This window comes from Macrotis lagotis, chromosome 4 (assembly GCF_037893015.1).
Source record: "Macrotis lagotis isolate mMagLag1 chromosome 4, bilby.v1.9.chrom.fasta, whole genome shotgun sequence".
Classification (NCBI taxonomy): Eukaryota; Metazoa; Chordata; class Mammalia; order Peramelemorphia; family Peramelidae; genus Macrotis; species Macrotis lagotis.
In genome coordinates this window covers 53728777-53748607 of record NC_133661.1, presented here as the reverse complement: position 1 = coordinate 53748607, position 19831 = coordinate 53728777, and the positions used below count along the sequence as shown (strand labels likewise).

The 19831-nt window shown below is 34.8% G+C and overlaps 1 protein-coding gene across 4 annotated transcripts in view; it reads left to right on the top strand.

Annotated features, from left to right (window-relative positions):
- Nucleotides 1-19831, top strand: part of P4HA1 (prolyl 4-hydroxylase subunit alpha 1) — a 98858-nt gene that overhangs the window by 62726 nt on the left and 16301 nt on the right. For all 4 annotated transcript variants that reach the window (XM_074232809.1, XM_074232807.1, XM_074232806.1 and 1 more), the window contains exons 6-8: nucleotides 6402-6641; nucleotides 8652-8857; nucleotides 17814-17990. In XM_074232809.1, the coding sequence (XP_074088910.1) occupies nucleotides 6402-6641; nucleotides 8652-8857; nucleotides 17814-17990 (623 nt within the window). The remainder of the gene's footprint in view (nucleotides 1-6401; nucleotides 6642-8651; nucleotides 8858-17813; nucleotides 17991-19831) is intronic.

Below are 19831 nucleotides of genomic sequence, written 5' to 3'. Positions count from 1 at the left end.
AATATCTTACATGGTGCCAAACAACTTTGACAAGCAAATGTCTTATTTTTTCTTTCTTATGCCTTGTAGTGTATTAACATTCAGAGTGCTATTGAACAGGTTTATCTGTTACCTTTTAAGAAATCTTGACATGTGTGGGAGACTAACTTGTTAGAAGAAAAAAGCTTGTAAAGATGGTAGCATTTTGCCATAGAGAAGCAAATACTTGTTTATATTCAACTCACAATAAGCATACTTGGGTTTTCCATACCTTTCAGTGTGTGAGTATGATCTTCTGTAAGCTGTCATTCATAAAAGCTTGTCTCTTCCCTTTTTTTATCTGCATGAAAGATTCACCCAGAATATTTGCAGATTATTCTCCTAAAAATTTTGAGAAGGCAAGAAAATAAGTAAATGAATTTTTAGCTTTGTTGTTTTCTCTGATCCCCCTTTGACAAGTTCTAAACCTTTGACATATTCCACTCTTTCTTATATCTTGAAAATTAATCCCTCCTCAGAATTGTGTTGTCTCCAGCATGGACCCCCCTATCCCCCATCGTGCCTATTCAGGTTCAGCTATTTTTTCCCAACTTTGTTTTCATTAGAACAATTTTTACTTCTCATGCAATACATCAGAGATGTGAGGGTCCAAATGTGGATTGTCATTGATAGAGAAGTTTGTTTTAGAATTCCCTTGACAATAGCTTTTCGATTTATTTTGTTCATTGTCTTTTTCTCTTTGTGTTTAAATGGCCTTACTATGTCCTATCTTAGTAGTGACTCTTGTTAAGCTTTTGTAGACTTGTTTTTTCTTCCAGACCTCTCATTGTTGAGGTATCCCTCAACACAAATGAATTTTTATTATTGACTGAGGGATTTTTTCTTTGATGCCTTTTTTTGGTTTGTTTTTTGCAAGGCAATGGGGTTAAGTGACTTGGCCAAGGTCACACAGCTAGGTAATTATTAAGTATCTGAGTTGGATTTGAACTCAGGTCCTCCTGACTCCAGGGCTGGTGCTCTATCCACCTAGCCACCCCATGCCTTTTGTTTTTATAACATTTATTTTCTAATATATTCTCAGTAGATTTTTTTTGAAGACTATCTCCACCTGCTGATATCTTTGCAACAGATATTACAATTCATAGTGGTCTTTTTTTTTTAGTTTTTACAAGGCAGTGGGGTTAAGTGGTTTGTTCAAGGCCACACAGCTAGGTAATTATTAAGTGTCTGAGGCCAGATTTGAATGCAGGTCCTCCTGACTCCAGGGCTGGTGCTCTATCCACTGCGCAACCTTAGCCACCCTGGTCTTTCTAAATATATATATATATATATATATATATATATATATATATATATATATATATATGTTATGGATAAGCAAGATGAGATGACCAAGTGTCCCATAAAAAATTCCTTCTTGTTTTTAATTGCATGAAAAAAAATAATTCCACCAATTCCTTTATTTTTCTAACATAAAAGGAAATGTGAAACATTTTTATGTTTAGCCACTTCTTTAGTCTTTTCATTTAATATATTGTAAGAATGTAAAGATTGATGTGACTTAGATCCTCAAGTAATATATTGAGTCATTGATCCAAATGTAAAGTAAAAATTTTAAATTTAGCCTAGTAGGTAAATCAGTATTTACATGTGGTCTAAAAGTGATTTATCCTCATTCTCTTTCTCCTACTTTGTTACTATGAAAATAATAAGGAAACTATGAAAGACAGAGGTATCTAATACTTTTCTTTGTTTCATGGGTTACCATGGCCAAAGAGCTCACCACCAAGTGGCCTACTTAGAAGTGATAAGCCTCTTTGTATTTATTTAGCTAGCCTGATCCTTGAAAGTGAATGGTTTGTGACAGGACCATACTTCAGAGGTTTTTCTAGCACAATGAAGAGCCTGCTAAAGTTTACAGTCTACTTGAAGAACCTTTGAGGACTCAGAGCCACCCACACTTCACAGTGAGACATCAGATTAGGAGTTTATGGGGGTACATTATATACTTTAATTTATTCAGCTTTCCCTAATGGTTGTTTTTGTCCCCATTCCACCTCCATAGAAATAAAAGAACTATTAATACTTTTGTACTTCTCAATATCCCATGTTTAGACCACTGGAGTCACAGTGCTTGAATAAATTAAAAAGGCATCACATCAAAGAGCTTAACTTTTCTTTAAAAAACAAATGATTTATAGCTAGCTAAAAGATGATAAACAGCTATATTGCAGTTCTTTATTGCCTCTCTGAGGACCATTGATCCATCCCTTATGCACCTCCATCAACAATTTATAGTTTTAGTCAAATATGATCTGCCTTTACATTTTACCTTACTTAAATAACTGCAAACCGGTTCTGCAGCAGTTATCATTAGAAGATACAGACTTGTGATAATTCTTAAATTTGTGTTGGGCCCTATATTTGTGATTGGTGCTGCTGAGGTGTTAGCTGGGGACTTCCAGTGGCAGGAAAGGGTGAAGTGATCTATGAAGCTCTAGAGGACTCTTGCCAAGGAGAAGGCTGAGACTGGTGCTGCATGTGTTGCATTTGTTGCTGCTACTGCATTTGTTGCAATGATATGCTGTAGCTCCTGCTGCATTTAGTGTTGTGGATTTTCTGAATATGTTAGTGATGATGCAGCTGATGCTTCATGTGATGTTGAAAATGTTGCTGTTTCATTTGTTATTGGATTTGCTGATGCAATTGATGCTACTGTATTTGCCCTGTGATGGTGTGGCAATCATGGCTATTCCCATTTAGTTAATTAATGAAGCTGAAATGTTTGTTGGCAGATGAGCTGCAGTGGTAATAGTAGCTCCAGTCTGATTTATTGGCAGGTTTAGGGGCAATTACCCTGGGAAGTGACTGTGGATGAGTCTGACATTGGTTCCTGTTGAGAAAGAGGAGAAAGGAGCATGATAAATTAGTAGATGCCAGAGTCTGCTGTACAGTAGGTGTGCTTCTGCTATCCTGCAGAAACTTGGAAATGAGGCTTGCTTGATAAGCAGCAAGTGCCTTTGGGTATTCTCTTTTTGGTGGCCTCAGTTTTCCTTTCACATCCCTGCTTTTGTTTTTCACCTGGGCCATCCCACATGGATGCTAATGTTTTTGAGATCTTTCCAAAGATTGCATTTGGATTGTGACTTTTAATTACAGTTTGTGTCTCTGAAGAATAGGGTATATACTGACATTGAGACTCATTGAGATCTTTCTTTTTCTTTGGAATTTTGAGCTGCTTGCCATTTCCATTTGTAAGGCTTGATTGGGAAGGAGTTAACTGTTTTGCTTGGGAGGTGAAGGAAATGTGGGAGCCCTAATGACACCCCTAAATTTGATCCCATTTGGTCACTGATAATAATATTGGTTAATAGTTTCGAACTGGGCAGCAGACACAATTCCAGAACGAGCATCACATGGACAGTAGATCTCATGATCAAAGAGTGAGTCTGATGATATGGTGACATTTATAGCCTCAGAACTGAGCACAGAGCTTAGCACCTGCATATTTAATTGAAACTTGTTGAGTGAATGAAAGAGACTAGATATTGTATGGAAGGGAAGGGGAGAAAGAACGATGAACAAGGTGAAGTAAGAGAAGAGGGAGAAGAGGAAGGGGGAAGGAGGAAAGAACCATCAGTGCAAAGGTGTAGAGTTGGCAGAAGGAATGTCAAATTTAGGAGATAGCCAGAATGCCAGGTGTACCGGAATATAGACAATGTTGAGTTTTAAGAAAGAAAGCTGAAAATGGCCTATGAGAACTATCTTGTCATGGGCTGCTTTCAATACTGTAATGAGGAATTTGTATTTTACCCAGAGATCTTAGGGAATTGCTGAAGAATTTTAGTAGAATGTAAACTTCTTGAGGCAGTTAGATTGTATAGACAATAAGAGTGATGGCAGATGCTTACTAGGAGTGTGACTCTAGGAAAGTCATTTAACCCTGTTTGTTTTGGATTCTCAACTGTAAAATAAGTTAAAGAAGGAAATGGCAAACTCCAGTGTCTTTGCCAAGAAAATTTCAAATGGGATCAGAGAGTCTGACACAAAACAACAGCAACACATATACTTCTTGTAGGCAGGGAGCAAGGACTATTGGTCATTTTTGTCTTGTGTCTTGTATGTGGTAAGTGCTTGCTGGGTTGAATTGAAATTCTTATACTTTTTCTCAGATGAAAGTAAACTACCTTAAAACTAGATGTTTGTAGTTAATATTTTGTTGTTAAAAGGATTGAAAAAGTGTGCCTAAAAGAAACTTTATTTTTAGACTCATTGGACACAACCATTTTCTTAATTTCATTTAGAAAAACCTTAGGATCACTATCAGCTCCAGGAGTAGGGATTGATAAATGAAAAACAATTAGTGAAATGAGTTTAGTTCCACTGTAAGACTCCTGCCCCGGCTCTTGATTTGTTTCTTCCCTGGAAATAGATAATGTAATTGAACTTCATTTCTTAAGTTTAAATAAACATAAGAAAATGCTTAACAAATATTTCTTTATCTTATTTTGAAATCATTTCCTGAGGGCTGTGTTGATAGTTAATTTCTTTCTAGTTCAATTTCTGCCCATAACAGGGTAAAGATGAAAAATAAAACACTGTCCTCTAGAAGTTAGACATTGCTTCATAACTTCATAGCTTAACTAAATTGCAGTTTATCTGAATCAGCTCAAGAAGCCCTCAACCTTTTATCTCTGAAACAAAATAATAGTCAACCTAGATACAATGAATACCTGATATATTTAAGCCCAGATGCTGGCTCTGTTTTTTTTAAAGATTTAAAAGATTTTTGGGGCAGCTAGTGCAGCGGATAGAGCACTGGCCTTGGAGTCAGGAGTCCCTGAGTTCAAATCCGACCTCAGACACTTAATAATTACCTAGCTGTGTGGCCTTGGGCAAGCCACTTAACCTCATTTGCCTTACAAAAACCTAAAAAAAAAGTAGAAAGATTTAAAAGATTTTTAAAGATTTTTTAAAATGTTATTTTATTTTATTTCTTCTGATTACACACAAGGATAGTTTTTGACATTCATCTTTTTGTAAGATTTTTGAGTTCCACATTTTTCTATCTTCCCCCCCCCCACCTATGACAGTGAGTAATCTGATTTAGGTTATACATGTACAGTCATTTGTTAAACAGACTTTAAAAATAAGTCATAAATTCCTTTTTATTCTACCCACTTTGTAAAAGTCAGTTTATTTAATAGATAGAAAATTGCTTGTCTCTTCAAATAAAATTGTTTGGCCTGCCTTTGATTTTTCTTTTCCCTCACTTTACCTTCCCTTGGTGCAAATACACTTTCTTCTAAGGTTAGCTTATTCTCTGAATATCTCTAAGGTGGAAGATGGAGTGGAGGTGGGGGGGGGGAAGAGAGATATATTATGGTGAGAGCCCTTTTCTACTAGGACAAAGTACAGAAATATTTCTTGTTTCATTATTTTCTATTTCATGCCAGATGTGCCTTTTTTATCATCTTTGTCTTTTTTTTTCCTGGTAGGCACTAAATAACAGTAACAGAAAGAAAAATATATAATTTTCTCTGCAGGTTTTTCATTGAGCATTCAGAGGGATTCTGTAGAATACCCTTTCTTCAAGTGAAAGCCTTATTTCAAAAATGAGCTGCCTTAGTGGGTTTGCCCTGTTCTCTAAGAGAGGCAGCAGATGACCTTTTATCTCCAAAATAAAGGAGAGGATGCAAGCATTAAACTCAGAGCACCTGAATTTGAATCTTTGCTCCTCCCCAGGAGAATCAGTTCGGTATAGTGAAAAGAGGACTGGCCTTGAAATTCAGCTTTTTGCATTTTGGTTTTCTAATCTATAAAACTGGCCTGGGGGCTACCCTTAATACCTAACTCATGGGTTGAAAAGATGATATATACATATCTATATCTATATCTATATCTATATCTATATCTATATCTATATCTATATCTATATCTATATCTATATATCTATATATATATATATATATATAGTGCTCTGTGATTTTAAAGCATTATTAAAATGCTAGCTTCCTTTTGTGACTTTGAGCAATTCACTTAACCTTGCTGAGCTTCAGTTCCCCCTTTATAAAGTGGGAGGGTTGGAACATTTGATCTCTACAGTTTTTCATTTCTAAATTCTGTGATCTCTGTCTACAAGCTGTTTTGAGCCAATAAAAGCTACATATCTGGTAAATATAACATTTATATAAGTATCAGTACTCCCTATGTGAATTAAAAGGAACAAATTGGCAGTGCTTTGCTTAGATAAGCAACATTACTTGATGTTTAGGTGATATTTTAATTACTTGATATTAAATATCCTAAGGAAAAAATGTTACTTCTGTAATCTATTTGAAAGATTCTGTTGTGGAAAATATAAGGACAGACGCTTGTGGTATAAGACTTTTTGAATCTTATATGCTTTGTTCTTTTTGTAGGTGTAAAACACAAGTCTTCTCTGACAGCTGAGGACTGCTTTGAGTTGGGGAAGATAGCATATACGGAAGCTGATTACTACCATACTGAGCTGTGGATGGAACAAGCATTGAAGCAGCTAGAGGAAGGAGAGGTGTCCACCCTTGACAAAGTCTCAGTTCTAGACTATTGGAGCTATGCCGTGTACCAGCAAGGGAACTTGGAGAAAGCACTCATGCTAACCAAAAAGCTTCTTGAACTGGGTAGGTTAGAACTGATCCTCTTCTGAAGTTATTCCTGAACTGCCTCTTCTGAATTTAGAGGAGCTGCCTGTTGGCTACCCCATTCTTTCCTCTCACATTCTCAAAAGAAATTTTTAGGGATCAGTTTTGACAAAACTAGAAAATGCCACTCTGTTAAAGACTACCTGAGTGTCTTTATCCTATTTTCTTCAGGAATTTCATAATCACATCATAAGGTGGCTTATTCAATCTAAAACTAATGCTGTATTAAGTTATAGCCCACTTCCTAATTTTTATAGGTATAGAGTTTAGTATAGGGTTTTTGTATGGTATAACTGTACTTTTCTTCAAAATTACATTGAATTAAAATAGAATTCTCTGCTTGTAATTTAAAAATAAATTATTGGGGCAGCTAGGAGGCACAGTGGATAGAGCACCAACCCTGGAGTCAGAATGATCTGAGTTCAAATCTTGCTTCTGACACTTAATTACCTAGCTGTGTGACCTTGGACAAATCACTTAACCCTGTTGCCTTGCAAAAACCAAAAACATAAATAAATAAATTATGATAGTGCTAATGGATATGGGAGAAATAATAGCATAGGAATTTAATCCTTAAGCACTTATCATAATTACTAATACATTATAATGTACATTATATATAACAATTATATACTTTGTTATTTAATAAAAATGCTTAATTCTTAAATATTTTATTAGCTTAAAAATGGATGGGGTTTAGACCCTGTGGCACTACTTACATTGCCTTATTAATTTTATTATCTTTACAAAAACAAGATTTATATCCTGCAGAGCCAGAGCTCTAGATGTCTCTTGAAGTTACTCATTGGAAATCTGGTTCCCATTTTCTTCCTAATATTTTTGTTATGCACATGCATAACTATTACTTGGCAGAGCATACAGCAGAATGTAAAAGTAATCCTTGAAACTGAGAAAGTGTTTTTACTTTGAACTTTCTTAACAGAGAGTAATTGGAGTCAGAACTATTATGGGTAACAACTGAACTATGATCAGATATCATTTTATAATTCAGATGATAGATATAGGTTTCTAGATTTGTTTTAATTTGTGTGATATTTATTTTTGCCTTCAAAAGTTTCAGCCTCTATGCCTTGAGAGTAGCAGGCAGCTGTGACTAGAAATTCTGTGATAGCTATTGGCTTTTAGCTTATCTGGAAATTTATGGATTTAACTTATTTTATTCTTCCTTCTCTGAATATTGAGATTAACATGGTCCCAGGCTTAAGAGGTAGTTCAAGAATGCTATTATTTAGCTCTGGTAGCAGTCATTGCTTTTGACCTCTGCCAAGTATTTTCCTCATACTTAAACAAGATATTTGATCTTTGTTTGTATGACACTCCTTTTACCTATGTAGAATGCAAACCCTTTGTGGCTTAGTAGATTGTCTTTAAGAGTTATCTAAAAAAAAATGCATCCTACTAGAGTAATTCTGGTGATTGGTCTCTCTGAACTTAGCTATGGAGGCATCATGGTATAATGGAAAATGTTGGATTTGAAGTCAGAGGACCCAACTCTGGATCCATTATCTATATGACCTTGGACAAGTCATTTAGCCATTAAGGCCTCAGTTTAGTCATTTGTAAAATGAGGTAGTTATATTAGATAACCTCTAAGATCCTGTTGAGTTCTAAATCTTTGATTCTAGATTGGTCTTTTGATTGACATTGATGGATCCAAACTTGTAGTCATTGTATTTCAGTAAAGCACTCATGCTTTACTGAAGCATTAACAAAGCATGTGCTCCACTAGCATCTTTTAGTGAAGCATCAGAATAAGAGATATTAGTTGATATTATTCTACTTCCCAATGTATTTTTTTTTTTGGTCTCAGAAAAATCTTTTCCTTGTCCTATACAGATGGGTGAGACTTTTTTCATTGATTACCAAAGAAATTATGGTTTGATTCACAAAGAAGTATAGTATTTGTTAGCCTTAAGTAAATGATGATCCTTAAATATCTGTGGTCTGTCTTTCTTACTGTGTCTCTAGATCCTGAACATCAGAGAGCCAATGGTAACTTAAAGTATTTTGAGTATATAATGGCTAAAGAAAAAGATGCCAATAAATCTACCACAAAAACAGATGATGACCAATCTGAGCAGGAAAGTGATCCTAAGAGAAAGGGGCGTGCCAAGGATTACCTGTCTGAAAGACGGAAGTATGAAATGCTGTGCCGTGGAGAGGGTCTCAAAATGGTAAAGTGGACCAACCAACGTTGTGTGTGTGTGTGTGTGTGTGTGTGTGTGTGTTTGTGAGAGAGAGAGAGAGACAGAGAGAGACAGAGACAGAGAGACAGAGAAAAGAAGAACCTGAAATGCTAGAAATTCATACTCAAAGCATCATACAGGGAAGGTCAAAAATGCCTTTATACACAGTATAGTAGCTTTATACTTAAAGTAGCTACATAGAAATTTTTCTGATGATATTGAAAATAACCTTCACAAATTTGTAAACATAACATTTGTGTTATCCCGATAGCCTACATGACAAATATTATTTAAGCCATTTCTCATGTAGATCCACACAGAAACTCTGTATTCCTTTATATTTCATTCATAACAAACTTTTGTTAATTATTTACTTGTTTGCAGACATGATGGTAGGCACTGAGATGCAGAGAAGCATAGTATATCCTGACCCCCCAAATTGCCTTGCATTCCATTTCAAATATAGATTCAATTAGGATTATTTAGGAATATCACCCATCATACTACATAGCATCACTCTTAGTAATATCACCCCAGTTGATGAGAATCATGATGTTGGAAGGGATCTTCCTTTTTTTAAAAATTTTTTTAGGTTTTTCAAATGAGGTTAAGTGGCTTGCCCAAGGCCACACAGCTAGGTAATTATTCAGTGTCTGAGACTGGATTTGAACCCAGGTATTCCTGACTCCAAGGCCGGTGCTTTATCCACTGTGCCACCTAGCTGCCCTGGAAAGGATCTTTCTAGACCTGCTTTTGAGACCTTGTCAGAATACATGACTAATAATAGAGTACCAAGGAAAGAAGCACAAGGAGTTTTAATTTTAGAGGGAAAGAAGGGAGAATGTGAATGCTGTGTAAATTCTATTCAATAGATTTAGCCCAGTGAGGGAATAAAATACATTACCACTTGGGTTTAAAAATTTAACTTAATCTACAGGGAAGGGGGAGACTGGGAAAGGGGAAGATAAGGGAAGAAGGGACTGATAAAAGGGAAGGGAAGGTTTAAGTGAAAATAAACTGAAATTTAAATTTTTAAAAGATAAATCAAAGGAGAAAGGTAGTAAAATTTTGGTGAGGAGGAATAAGAGAAAAGGAAAGAGATAATAGAAATAGAGAAAGATGGCATAGAAGGAAATACAGAATTAGTCATCTTAAACTGTAAATGTGAATGGGATGAACTGTCCCATAAAACAGAAACAGATAGCAGAATGGATTAAAAACCAGAATCCTACAATATGTTGTTTGCAAGAAACACATTTGAAGCAGTTAGATATCCACAGGGCAAAGGTAAAAGGTTGGAGCAAAATATATTATGCCTCAGCTGAATTTTAAAAAATCTGGGATAGCAATTCTAATCTTAGACAAGGTAAAAGCAAAAATCAATCTCATTAAAAGGGATAAGGAAGGAAACTACATCTTAAAAGGCACCATTGGAAATGAAGCTATATTATTACTAAACATATATGCACCTAGTAGGATGGCTTCCAGATTCCTAGAGGAAAAATTGAGTGACTTACAAGGAGAAATAGACAGCAGAACTTTAATAATGGGAGACCTCCACCTTCCTTTCTCAGAACTAGATAAATCTAACAACAAAATAAACAAGAAGGGAATTAAGAAGGTGAATGAAATCTTAGAAAACTTGGATATGATAGACCTTTGGAGAAAACTTGTTTTTTTTTTCTTGCAAGGCAATGGGGTTAAGTGGCTTGCCCAAGGCCACACAGTTAGGTAATTATTAAGTGTCTGAGGCCGGATTTGAACCCAGGTACTCCTGACTCCAGGGCTGGTGCTCTATCCACTGTGCTACCTAACCACCCTCTCTGGAGAAAACTTAATGGGGACAGAAAAGATTATACCTATTTCTCAGCAGTTCATGGCACCTTCACCAAAACTGACCATGTACTTGGGCTCAAAAACTTTAAAATCAAATGCAGAAAAGCAGAAATAATAAATATACACTTCTCAGATCATGATGCAATAAAAATTACATGTAATAAAGGGTCAGGGAAAGAAAAAACAAGAACTAAATGGAAATTAAATAACCTTATCTTAAACAATGAGTGGATCAGACAGCAAATAATAGCAATAATCAATAATTATATCCAAGAAAATGTTAATAATGAGACATAACCAAAGTTTATGGAATGCAGTCAAGGCAGTTTTGAGGGGAAACTTTATATCTCTAACTGCCTATGTGAATCAAATAGAGAAAGAAGAGATCAATGAATTGGATATGCAACTAAAAAAGCTAGAAAAAAAAATTAAACATCCCCAACTGAATACCAAACTACAAATTCTGAAAATCAAGGGAGAGATTAATAAAATAGAAAGCAGAAAAACCCATTGATCTGATCTCATAAATAAATATAACAGTTGGTTTTATGAAAAGGCCAATAAAATAGACAAACCTGGTTAATCTGATTTAAAAAAAGAAAGAAGATAACCAAATAACCACTATCAAAACTGAAAAGGATGAACTAACCACTGATAGGAGGAAATTAAAGAGATAATTCAGAGCTACTTTGCCAAACTGTATGCCAATAAATTGGACAACTTGAGTGAAATGGATGAGTAGTCACAAAAATACAAGCTGTCCAGATTAACAGAAGAGGAAATAAAATACTTTAAAAAATCCCATTTCAGAAAAAGAAGTTGAAGAAACCATCAATAAACTTCCTAAGAAAAAGTCTCCAGATCCAGATGGATTTACAAGTGAATTCCACTAAACATTTAAGGAACAATTAATTCCTATTCTATGTAAACTATTTAAAAAAGTAAGAGAGTAAGGAGTTCTACCAAACTCCTTTTATGACACCAACATGGTGCTGACACCTAAACCAGGAAGAACCAAAACAAAGAAAATTACAGACCAATCTCCCTAATGAATATTGATGCAAAAATCTTAAATAAAATTTTAGCAATGAGACTACGGCACATTATTACTAGGTTAATATACTATGATCATGTTGGATTCATACCAGGCAAACAGGGATTCAACATTAGGAAAACACTCAACATAAGTAAACTTATCAACAGTAAAACCAACAGAAACAATGTGATTATCTCAATAGATGCTGAAAAAGCCTTTGATAAAATACAACATCCATTCCTATTAAAAACATTAGAAACTTTAGGAATAAATGGTGTTTTCCTTAAAATAATAAATAATATCTATCTAAAACTATCACCAGATTTATATTTAATGGGAATAAACTTGGAGCATTTCCAGTACATTCAGGGGTGAAACAAGGTTGTCCATTATCACTATTACTATTCAATATAGCTTTGGAAATGCTAGCTTTAAGAGATAGAAACAAAATTAAAGGAATCAGAATTGGCAATGAGGAAGCAAAACCTTCACTCTTTGCAGTTGATATGATGGTATACCTAGAGAACCCAAGAAAATCATCTAAAAATGCCTTGAAACAATTAACAAATTCAGCAAAGTAGCAGGATATAATATAAATCCACATAAATCATCAACATTTCTATATATAAAAACAGCAAAGCCCAAGAGCAAGAGATAGAAAGAGAAATTCCATTTAAAATGACTATAGGCAACATCAGATACTTGAGAATCTACCTCCCAAGACAAATCCAGAAACTGTATGAACTGTATGAACTGTATGAACATAATTATAAAGTTCTCTTTATCCAAATAAAGTCAATTCTAAATAATTGGGAAAATGTTAAATGCTCATGGTTAGGTGGAGCTAATATAATAAAAATGACAATTTTACCCAACTTAAATTACTTATTCAGTGCCATACCAATCAAACTTTCAAATAAATACTTTACTGAGCTAGTAAAAATAGTAACAGAATTCATCTTGAATAACAAAAGGGCAATAATAGCAAGGGATCTGATGAAAAAAAATGTAAAGGAAGGTGACCTAGCTCTAACAGTTCTAAAACTATACTATAAATCAGTATTCATTAAAATTGCCTGGTACTGGTTAAAAAATAGAGTAATGGATCAGTGGATTAGGATAGGTTCAAAAGAAAATTCAGTAAATGACAACAATTATCTACTATTTGATAAATCCAAAGACATCAGCCTCTGGGATAAGAACTCACTATTTGACAAAAATTGTTGGGAAAACTGGAAAATAGTATGGCAAAAACTAGGCATAGATCCACCACTCACACCCTATACTAAAATAAGGTCAAAATGGGTACAGGATTTAGGCATAAAGAGCGATACTATAGATTAAGTAATAGACCAAGAAATATTCTATCTATTAGATCTATGGAAAAGGGATAAATTCATGACCAAACAAGAATTAGAGCACATTATAAAGTGCAAAATGAATGATTTGACTATATTAAATTAGAAAGTATTTTCTTTTTCTTTTTTTTTTTTTTTGCTAGGCAATGGGGTTAAGTGGCTTGCCCAAGGCCACACAGCTAGGTAATTATTAAGTGTCTGAGACCGGATTTGAACCCAGGTACTCCTGACTCCAGGGCTGGTGCTTTATCCACTGTGCCACCTAGCCGCCCCAAATTAGAAAGTTTTTGGACTAATAAAATCAATGCTGCCAAAATTAGAAGAAAAGCAGGAAACTGGGAAGCAATCTTCACAACCAGGAGTTCTGATAAACATTTCATTTCTAAAATATATAGAGAATTGCATCACATTTATAAGGTCACAAGTCATTCCCCAATTGATAAATGGTCAGATATGAACAGACAGTTTTCAAATGAAGAAATTAAAGCTATATATATATATATAAGCATATGAAAAAATACTCCATATCACTATTGATTAGAGAAAGGCAAATTAAAACAGCAGTGAGGTATCATCTCACACCTATTAGATTAGTTCAGATGAGAAAAAGGGAAGATGATCAATGTTGGAGAGGTTGTGGGAGGATTGGGACATTGATGCATGGCTGGTGGAGTTGTAAATGGATCCAACCTTTCTGGGGAGCAATATGCCCAAACTATGCCCAAAGAGCAATAAAACTGTTCTTACTCTTTGACCCATCAATTCCAATTCTAGGACTACATCCAGAAGAAATTGTAAAAAAATGGAAAAAGTCCTACATATTCCAAAATATTCATAGTAGCTTTTTGGAAATTGAGGAGATGCCCATCAATTGGGGAATGGCTAAACAAGTTATGGTACATGAATACTATGGAATATTATCATTCTATAAGAAATAATAAATGGTCGGACTCTGGAGAAGCATGGAAGGACTTACAGGATCTGATGCTGAGTGAAGGGAGTAGAACCAAGAGAACAATTTACACATCAACATTATGAGATGAACAACCTTGATGGAAGCAATCCCTCTTGGCAGTTCAGAGAGCTAGGACACCATATTTGACAGATTATGTACTATATTATCCCTCACCAGAGGAACAAAAACAAAACCACATACACAGAAAAGAAACCACCCCTGCCGAATCTGATAAACACTTTTATAAAAATTATCTCTTATGTATCTCTTTCTCTTAATCCCAATTCCTCATGCCAAAAATTACTAATTTATAAATATGTTTAACAAAATATGTATGTAAAATGCTAACCTGTCTGTGCCAACTGAGGGTAGGGGGAGGGAACATTTGTAACTTGGAAATATGCATGTACAAATGGATGAAAAGAAATTTTTAAAAAAAGACCGAGGATTAAGGAGTTCATGGGTTTGGATGAACTTTCCTTCATGTGTTATAACTGTAAAGATATTCATGAAGGTAGCACTGTTTTCCTTCTACACTCACACTTGGGAGCTTACTTTCCAGATCTCAATCACATTCAGCTTCTCTTAAAATATATATTATTTGCCACTCAGTAAAAGGGAACCAGTAGTTAGAGAACAGAAGTGGAAGCAGTCAATTACATTTCTGATTTGTTGTGAATTTTACCAATTGACTACTTTATTTGTGACACAGGTTTGTCCATTCTATTGGCCAGATCAATGGTAGAATACAAATTTAATTAATTTTTCCTCAAGATAATCAGAATCCCTTTTTGGAACATTTCCTTTTGTCATTATTTTCCCCAGGAGGTGTTCATTGGGTTGATTCTGTCATCACACTGCTTTCTAGTTCCAAGATATCTGGACATTGCTCATTTATGATTTCTTAAAATATAATTTCCAGGTCTTCTTTTCAACTATAGTTTTTTTTATTTTTTCCCCATTTACATATCAAGAAAACTTTTAGTTTTTGCAAGGCAGTGGGGTTAAGTGGCTTGCCCAAGGTCACACAGCTAGGTAATTATTAATTGTCTGAGGCTGGATTTGAACTCAGGTATGCCTGACTCCAGGGCTGGTGCTCTATCCACTGTGCTACCTAAGCCACCCCAGTTCATGTCATTTTTATGGAAAGTTGTTTATCTTTGGATTTACTGTTTTTGTTATAGAGTTAGATTTGCAATAATTTTTGATGCTATTTGAATCTTTTTTTGGGGGATAAGTTGATATCAGAAACTGTAGTTTCTGAATAGGAGCTTAGATCCTGGGATAGACTCTTGAATAGGACAGTCATCCTTACTTGGTTTTGCCTTGGACTAGCCGTCTTCCAGTACTGACCTCCACTTCTCAGTGTTAGCCCTCTCCCCTGTTTCTCCAATCTTTGAACTAGAGAGCTGGAGCTTCAGGACTTTCCATGGCAATTTAGAACAGAGGACTGGGAACCTCAAGATCCCCTAGACATTGAGGGTGTCCCAGTTTGAGCTCTCTCCTTTTTCTTATTGTTAGCCCCCTGCATCTTCCACTGTCCCCATTGTGGGCTTTCCATTCTTGCTATCTCCAGATAGAGCTCTGCAAGCTGCCACACCTGTTTCTGACTAGGAGGTTGGAATTATTTGCCATGCTGACTTTGCTGATGGCTTCTTTTTCTATTGCCTGAAGACTTTTGACTGACTTTTTGGGTACAGTTCTGAGGTGGAAAAATCCCTTATTGTATATTTCTTGTGGACATGATGGTTATTATCTGTGAATGTCAGATTTTTACTGCAGTAGGTATGTGGGAGTTGGGCAGTCTGTCTCCCTTCAGTCAATGGTCTTAGCCAGAATTTTGTGCAAAGCTTTTAAGAATTACAAAAGAGGATTTTGAAATTGGTCTTAGAGATAGCCACTGGAATTTATTGAGCAGAGAAGAGATTTGGTTGGGAATGTATGTTAGGACTGGCATTTTAGATACTACATGGAGAGTGAATTCTAGAGGGGAGAGACTCAAGGCAGAAAAACTGTTAGGAGACTATTACAATAATCTAGGTAAGAGGTAACTGTGGGATGGTTGTATGATTAGAGAGCAGGAAAGGGATATGAGAAATGTCTTCTTTGATATGACCCAGTGCTCTAGACTGTAATGGTCTTTTTGAAATTTAACCCTGTTATTCTGGATGTTAGCTCTCCTTTCCAGCTTTGAAAGCAGATTTGAAAGCTATTCCATCTGTGCCTTACCCAAGTCATTGAAGTTAAACAGTGCAGATCCCTGGAGGCATTCCATGAATCTTCCCAGGTTGACATCGAATCATTTAAAATGGACTATTTGTGGGGCCCAGCCACCCAACCAGCTTTGAATTGATCAATTCCACTCTTGGGAGAGCCCATTCTTAGTTATCTTTTTGACAAGAATAGCATGAGAGATTTTGCTAAAATCTAAGTAAAAACAATAACTTCAACAGCTTAATGACCCTATAAACAAAATAAACCAAAAAAGGAAATAAGGTTAGTTTGACATGGTCTCTTCCTTTCATACGCCCCTCTTCTGTTTTATACAATTTTTTTCATGTTTTACTGAATTCCCTTTATTTTGTCATTTTTTTTTTTTAGGTTTTTGCAAGGCAAATGGGGTTAAGTGGCTTGCCCAAGGCCACACAGCTAGGTAATTATTAAATTCCTGAGACCAGATTTGAACCCAGGTACTCCTGACTCCAGGGCCGGTGCCTTATCCACTGCACCACCTAGCCACCCCTATTTTGTCATTTCTTAAAGCAACATAATATTCTATTCATATACTAAATTTTTTCCTCTATTCATCCTTCAATTGACGGGCATCCATTTTTTTTTAGTTTCTTTGCTTCCATGAGAAAAAAAATATTTTGATATATGGAACTTTCTGTCTTGATCTTTCTTGGGTTTTATATCTATGAATGGAATTTATGGGATAAATAATAAAGAGTTTTGTGATTTTTCACAAACTAGAATGACCCTATCACTACAACCCTGTTGATTATCTGTGATCATCCCTTCCTTGTCTATTTGTTCACTAAGGCTTTCTTTCCCTCATATGGTATAGAATTCCACCAGAAATTGAATAAAAGCTCATGTGCTTACAGTTTGCAGACTTTATTATTTTTCTTTTTTTTTTTTAAAATGAAGACATTTGTTTTTTTCCCATTTTAGGGATATTTGTAAATTATTTGGGAGATTGAGTCAAAAAGGAGTCTTTTTAACCAAAAGAAAACATACTTTTATAATAAGGAAGTTGCCCAATTACTATGAAGGAACCTTTGACACCTGGAATTTGATTAAAAACATCTATTTCTTTCTTAATTTCCATCCTCCTCCACAAAAAAACAAAAAACAAACTAAACTAAACAAACCCTTAACAAAATTCATTTTTCAAAAAATGTAAAGAAGACTTGCACTTTGTCATAACTCTTTGAGGTGGTTTTATTATATGAGAATAACCCTCTGCCCCCATTAAAATAGATGAAGTTCATCTGTATCTTTTCGGGTGCTTGAGTAATTATTACGATTCATAATTTAAAAGCTATAATGTTTGTATAGCACCAGTGAAATGCATAGCACCAACGAAATGCATAGCTTCTGCTTTGAAAGTAGTCAATTCACTTAAAGGTCTGGGTTTTTTTTTGTGACAATGAACTTGGAGAATCTAGTTCTCAGACTACGGAGAGAATTCAGAACTATTTTTTCCATCTACAATGTTTTCTTATGTTTTCCCATTTCTTTCAACTTTTTTCTCAGACCCCTCGGAGACAGAAGAAACTCTTCTGCCGCTACCATGATGGAAATCGGAACCCTAAGTTTATTTTGGCTCCAGCCAAACAAGAGGATGAGTGGGACAAACCTCGCATTGTTCGTTTCCATGAAATAATTTCTGATGCTGAGATTGAAATTGTTAAAGATCTAGCAAAACCCAGGGTAAAATTTTCATTTTCATTTTTTTGAGTTTTGTAAGGTACTCCCACATATGTAAGAACTTGTTTTTTTTTTGAAGACTGACATAATTTTATAGCAATTTTTTTCTCTGTTAGACTTTAAGAATGGATTGAGCTAGATTGTGACATCTATTTTTGTTGAGTTATGGCTTAATTTCAATGTAAATCTTAGCAGAACACATAACTTCTTATGTAAATAGCCCTTAGATTCTGTTTGTGCTACTTTATTTCCAAGTATGTTGGCAATATATGCTGATTTACATTGTAATTGTGTTTGAACTGCATCTTTGAGAAAAATATATACTTTTTTTTTTTAGATAATTCTTCTTTCAGAAGAAACTTTTTATGTTCTAGAGTTTTACTCCCATTAGCCTAGGAAGGTTCCTGCTTTTCCACACCTTCTTTGAAAATGCATTCAGAAAATATAGTTGAATATTTAGTTTAGATCCCTTGTTACCATGTTTTAATGCTTACTTTTACATGCATAATTTTAATAGTATCATGTGCCATTGTAGGAGAAAGCATAACTCATCATTTTCTGTCTACTGTCCCTGATTCTTACCTCTTAACCTCTTTAATAGCTTAGTAGCACAAACATGAGCATGTAAATGAAGAGAAATGAATTTTGATTTACAAGAGTGTGAAGGTACAAGATTAAAGTGTCAATTCATGGTCCAGTCTTTCTTTTTCCCCCATTAGCTCATTTTAAAAGATGTTTTGTAATTGTAGAATTGAGCTGACTGCTTTTGTTTGGGTTGGAAAGGAAACAAACTGCCACCATTTGCATAAAGAATAAGAATAAACAGTAGAGGAGATTGTTAATTTTATGTGAATAGTTTCCTTGGTTCCTTCAAAAAGGAAAGGTTAAAGTTTCTTGAGCTTCATAAATGAATATTTTTTAAAAATCTGAATTAAGCTCTAACAACTGTTCAGATTGGTATTCTCTAATTTAGAACAGAGGAGCATTTTGTAAATTTAGGAAAATTGGTTTAACATGTAACAGCTCTCTGCTTTAGCCTTTAATGCTGGGGTTGAAGTCTTACAATTTATAATCTTATGCAAAACAACTCTGCTACTATGTGGTATCAGTTCTTCTCTAAATTTCTGTCTCAGTGAATCATGTCCTATAGCTATCTCTACTAAATAATAATAAATTTTAAATTGTGTGGTATGTATGCCCTTGGGAATATAGAATGCAATCAGAGGAAACAATTAAATCTGTGTTTAGAGTCATCTATCTTTAAAGATGAGGCCTCATCCTATATTGATCTCATAAGAATTGTTGTCTATGGTTAAGAAATCCCTTGATTTCACCAACAAAATTTACTAATCTCATTTGGATCAGACTAATCCTTCCATTTTGAACTCAATGTGACTACATCCTATAATTTTATAATTCAAGATGGAACTTTTTAAAAATCTGCTTTCTTCTATTGACTGAGAGGAAAGAAACTCTAAATGTTGCTGATATGTTAATATTAAAGTACCTCCTTAATGTGTTATTTGATAGATGGGCAGTACTTTTAGGAAGTACATTTAAGAAAAGTTAAGGGTAGAGCCTAAATGACTATCTGAAATATCCATTTTTAAAAGAGATAAATATTTGAAATATCCTTTCTTAAGAGATGTAATAGCCCAGTTTTATAAAGATAGATTGTAGCTAATAAAATGTTTGTTAGCATGGGATAGATAACTGACCTCAGAGTCAGGAGCACTAGATCAGGTCCTACACCGATATCTACTATGTCGTGTGTACCTGGATATGTCTCTTAACCTCTTTGCTCTTGTTTATACCATAATGTAAAATATCTATTGATCTGTTTT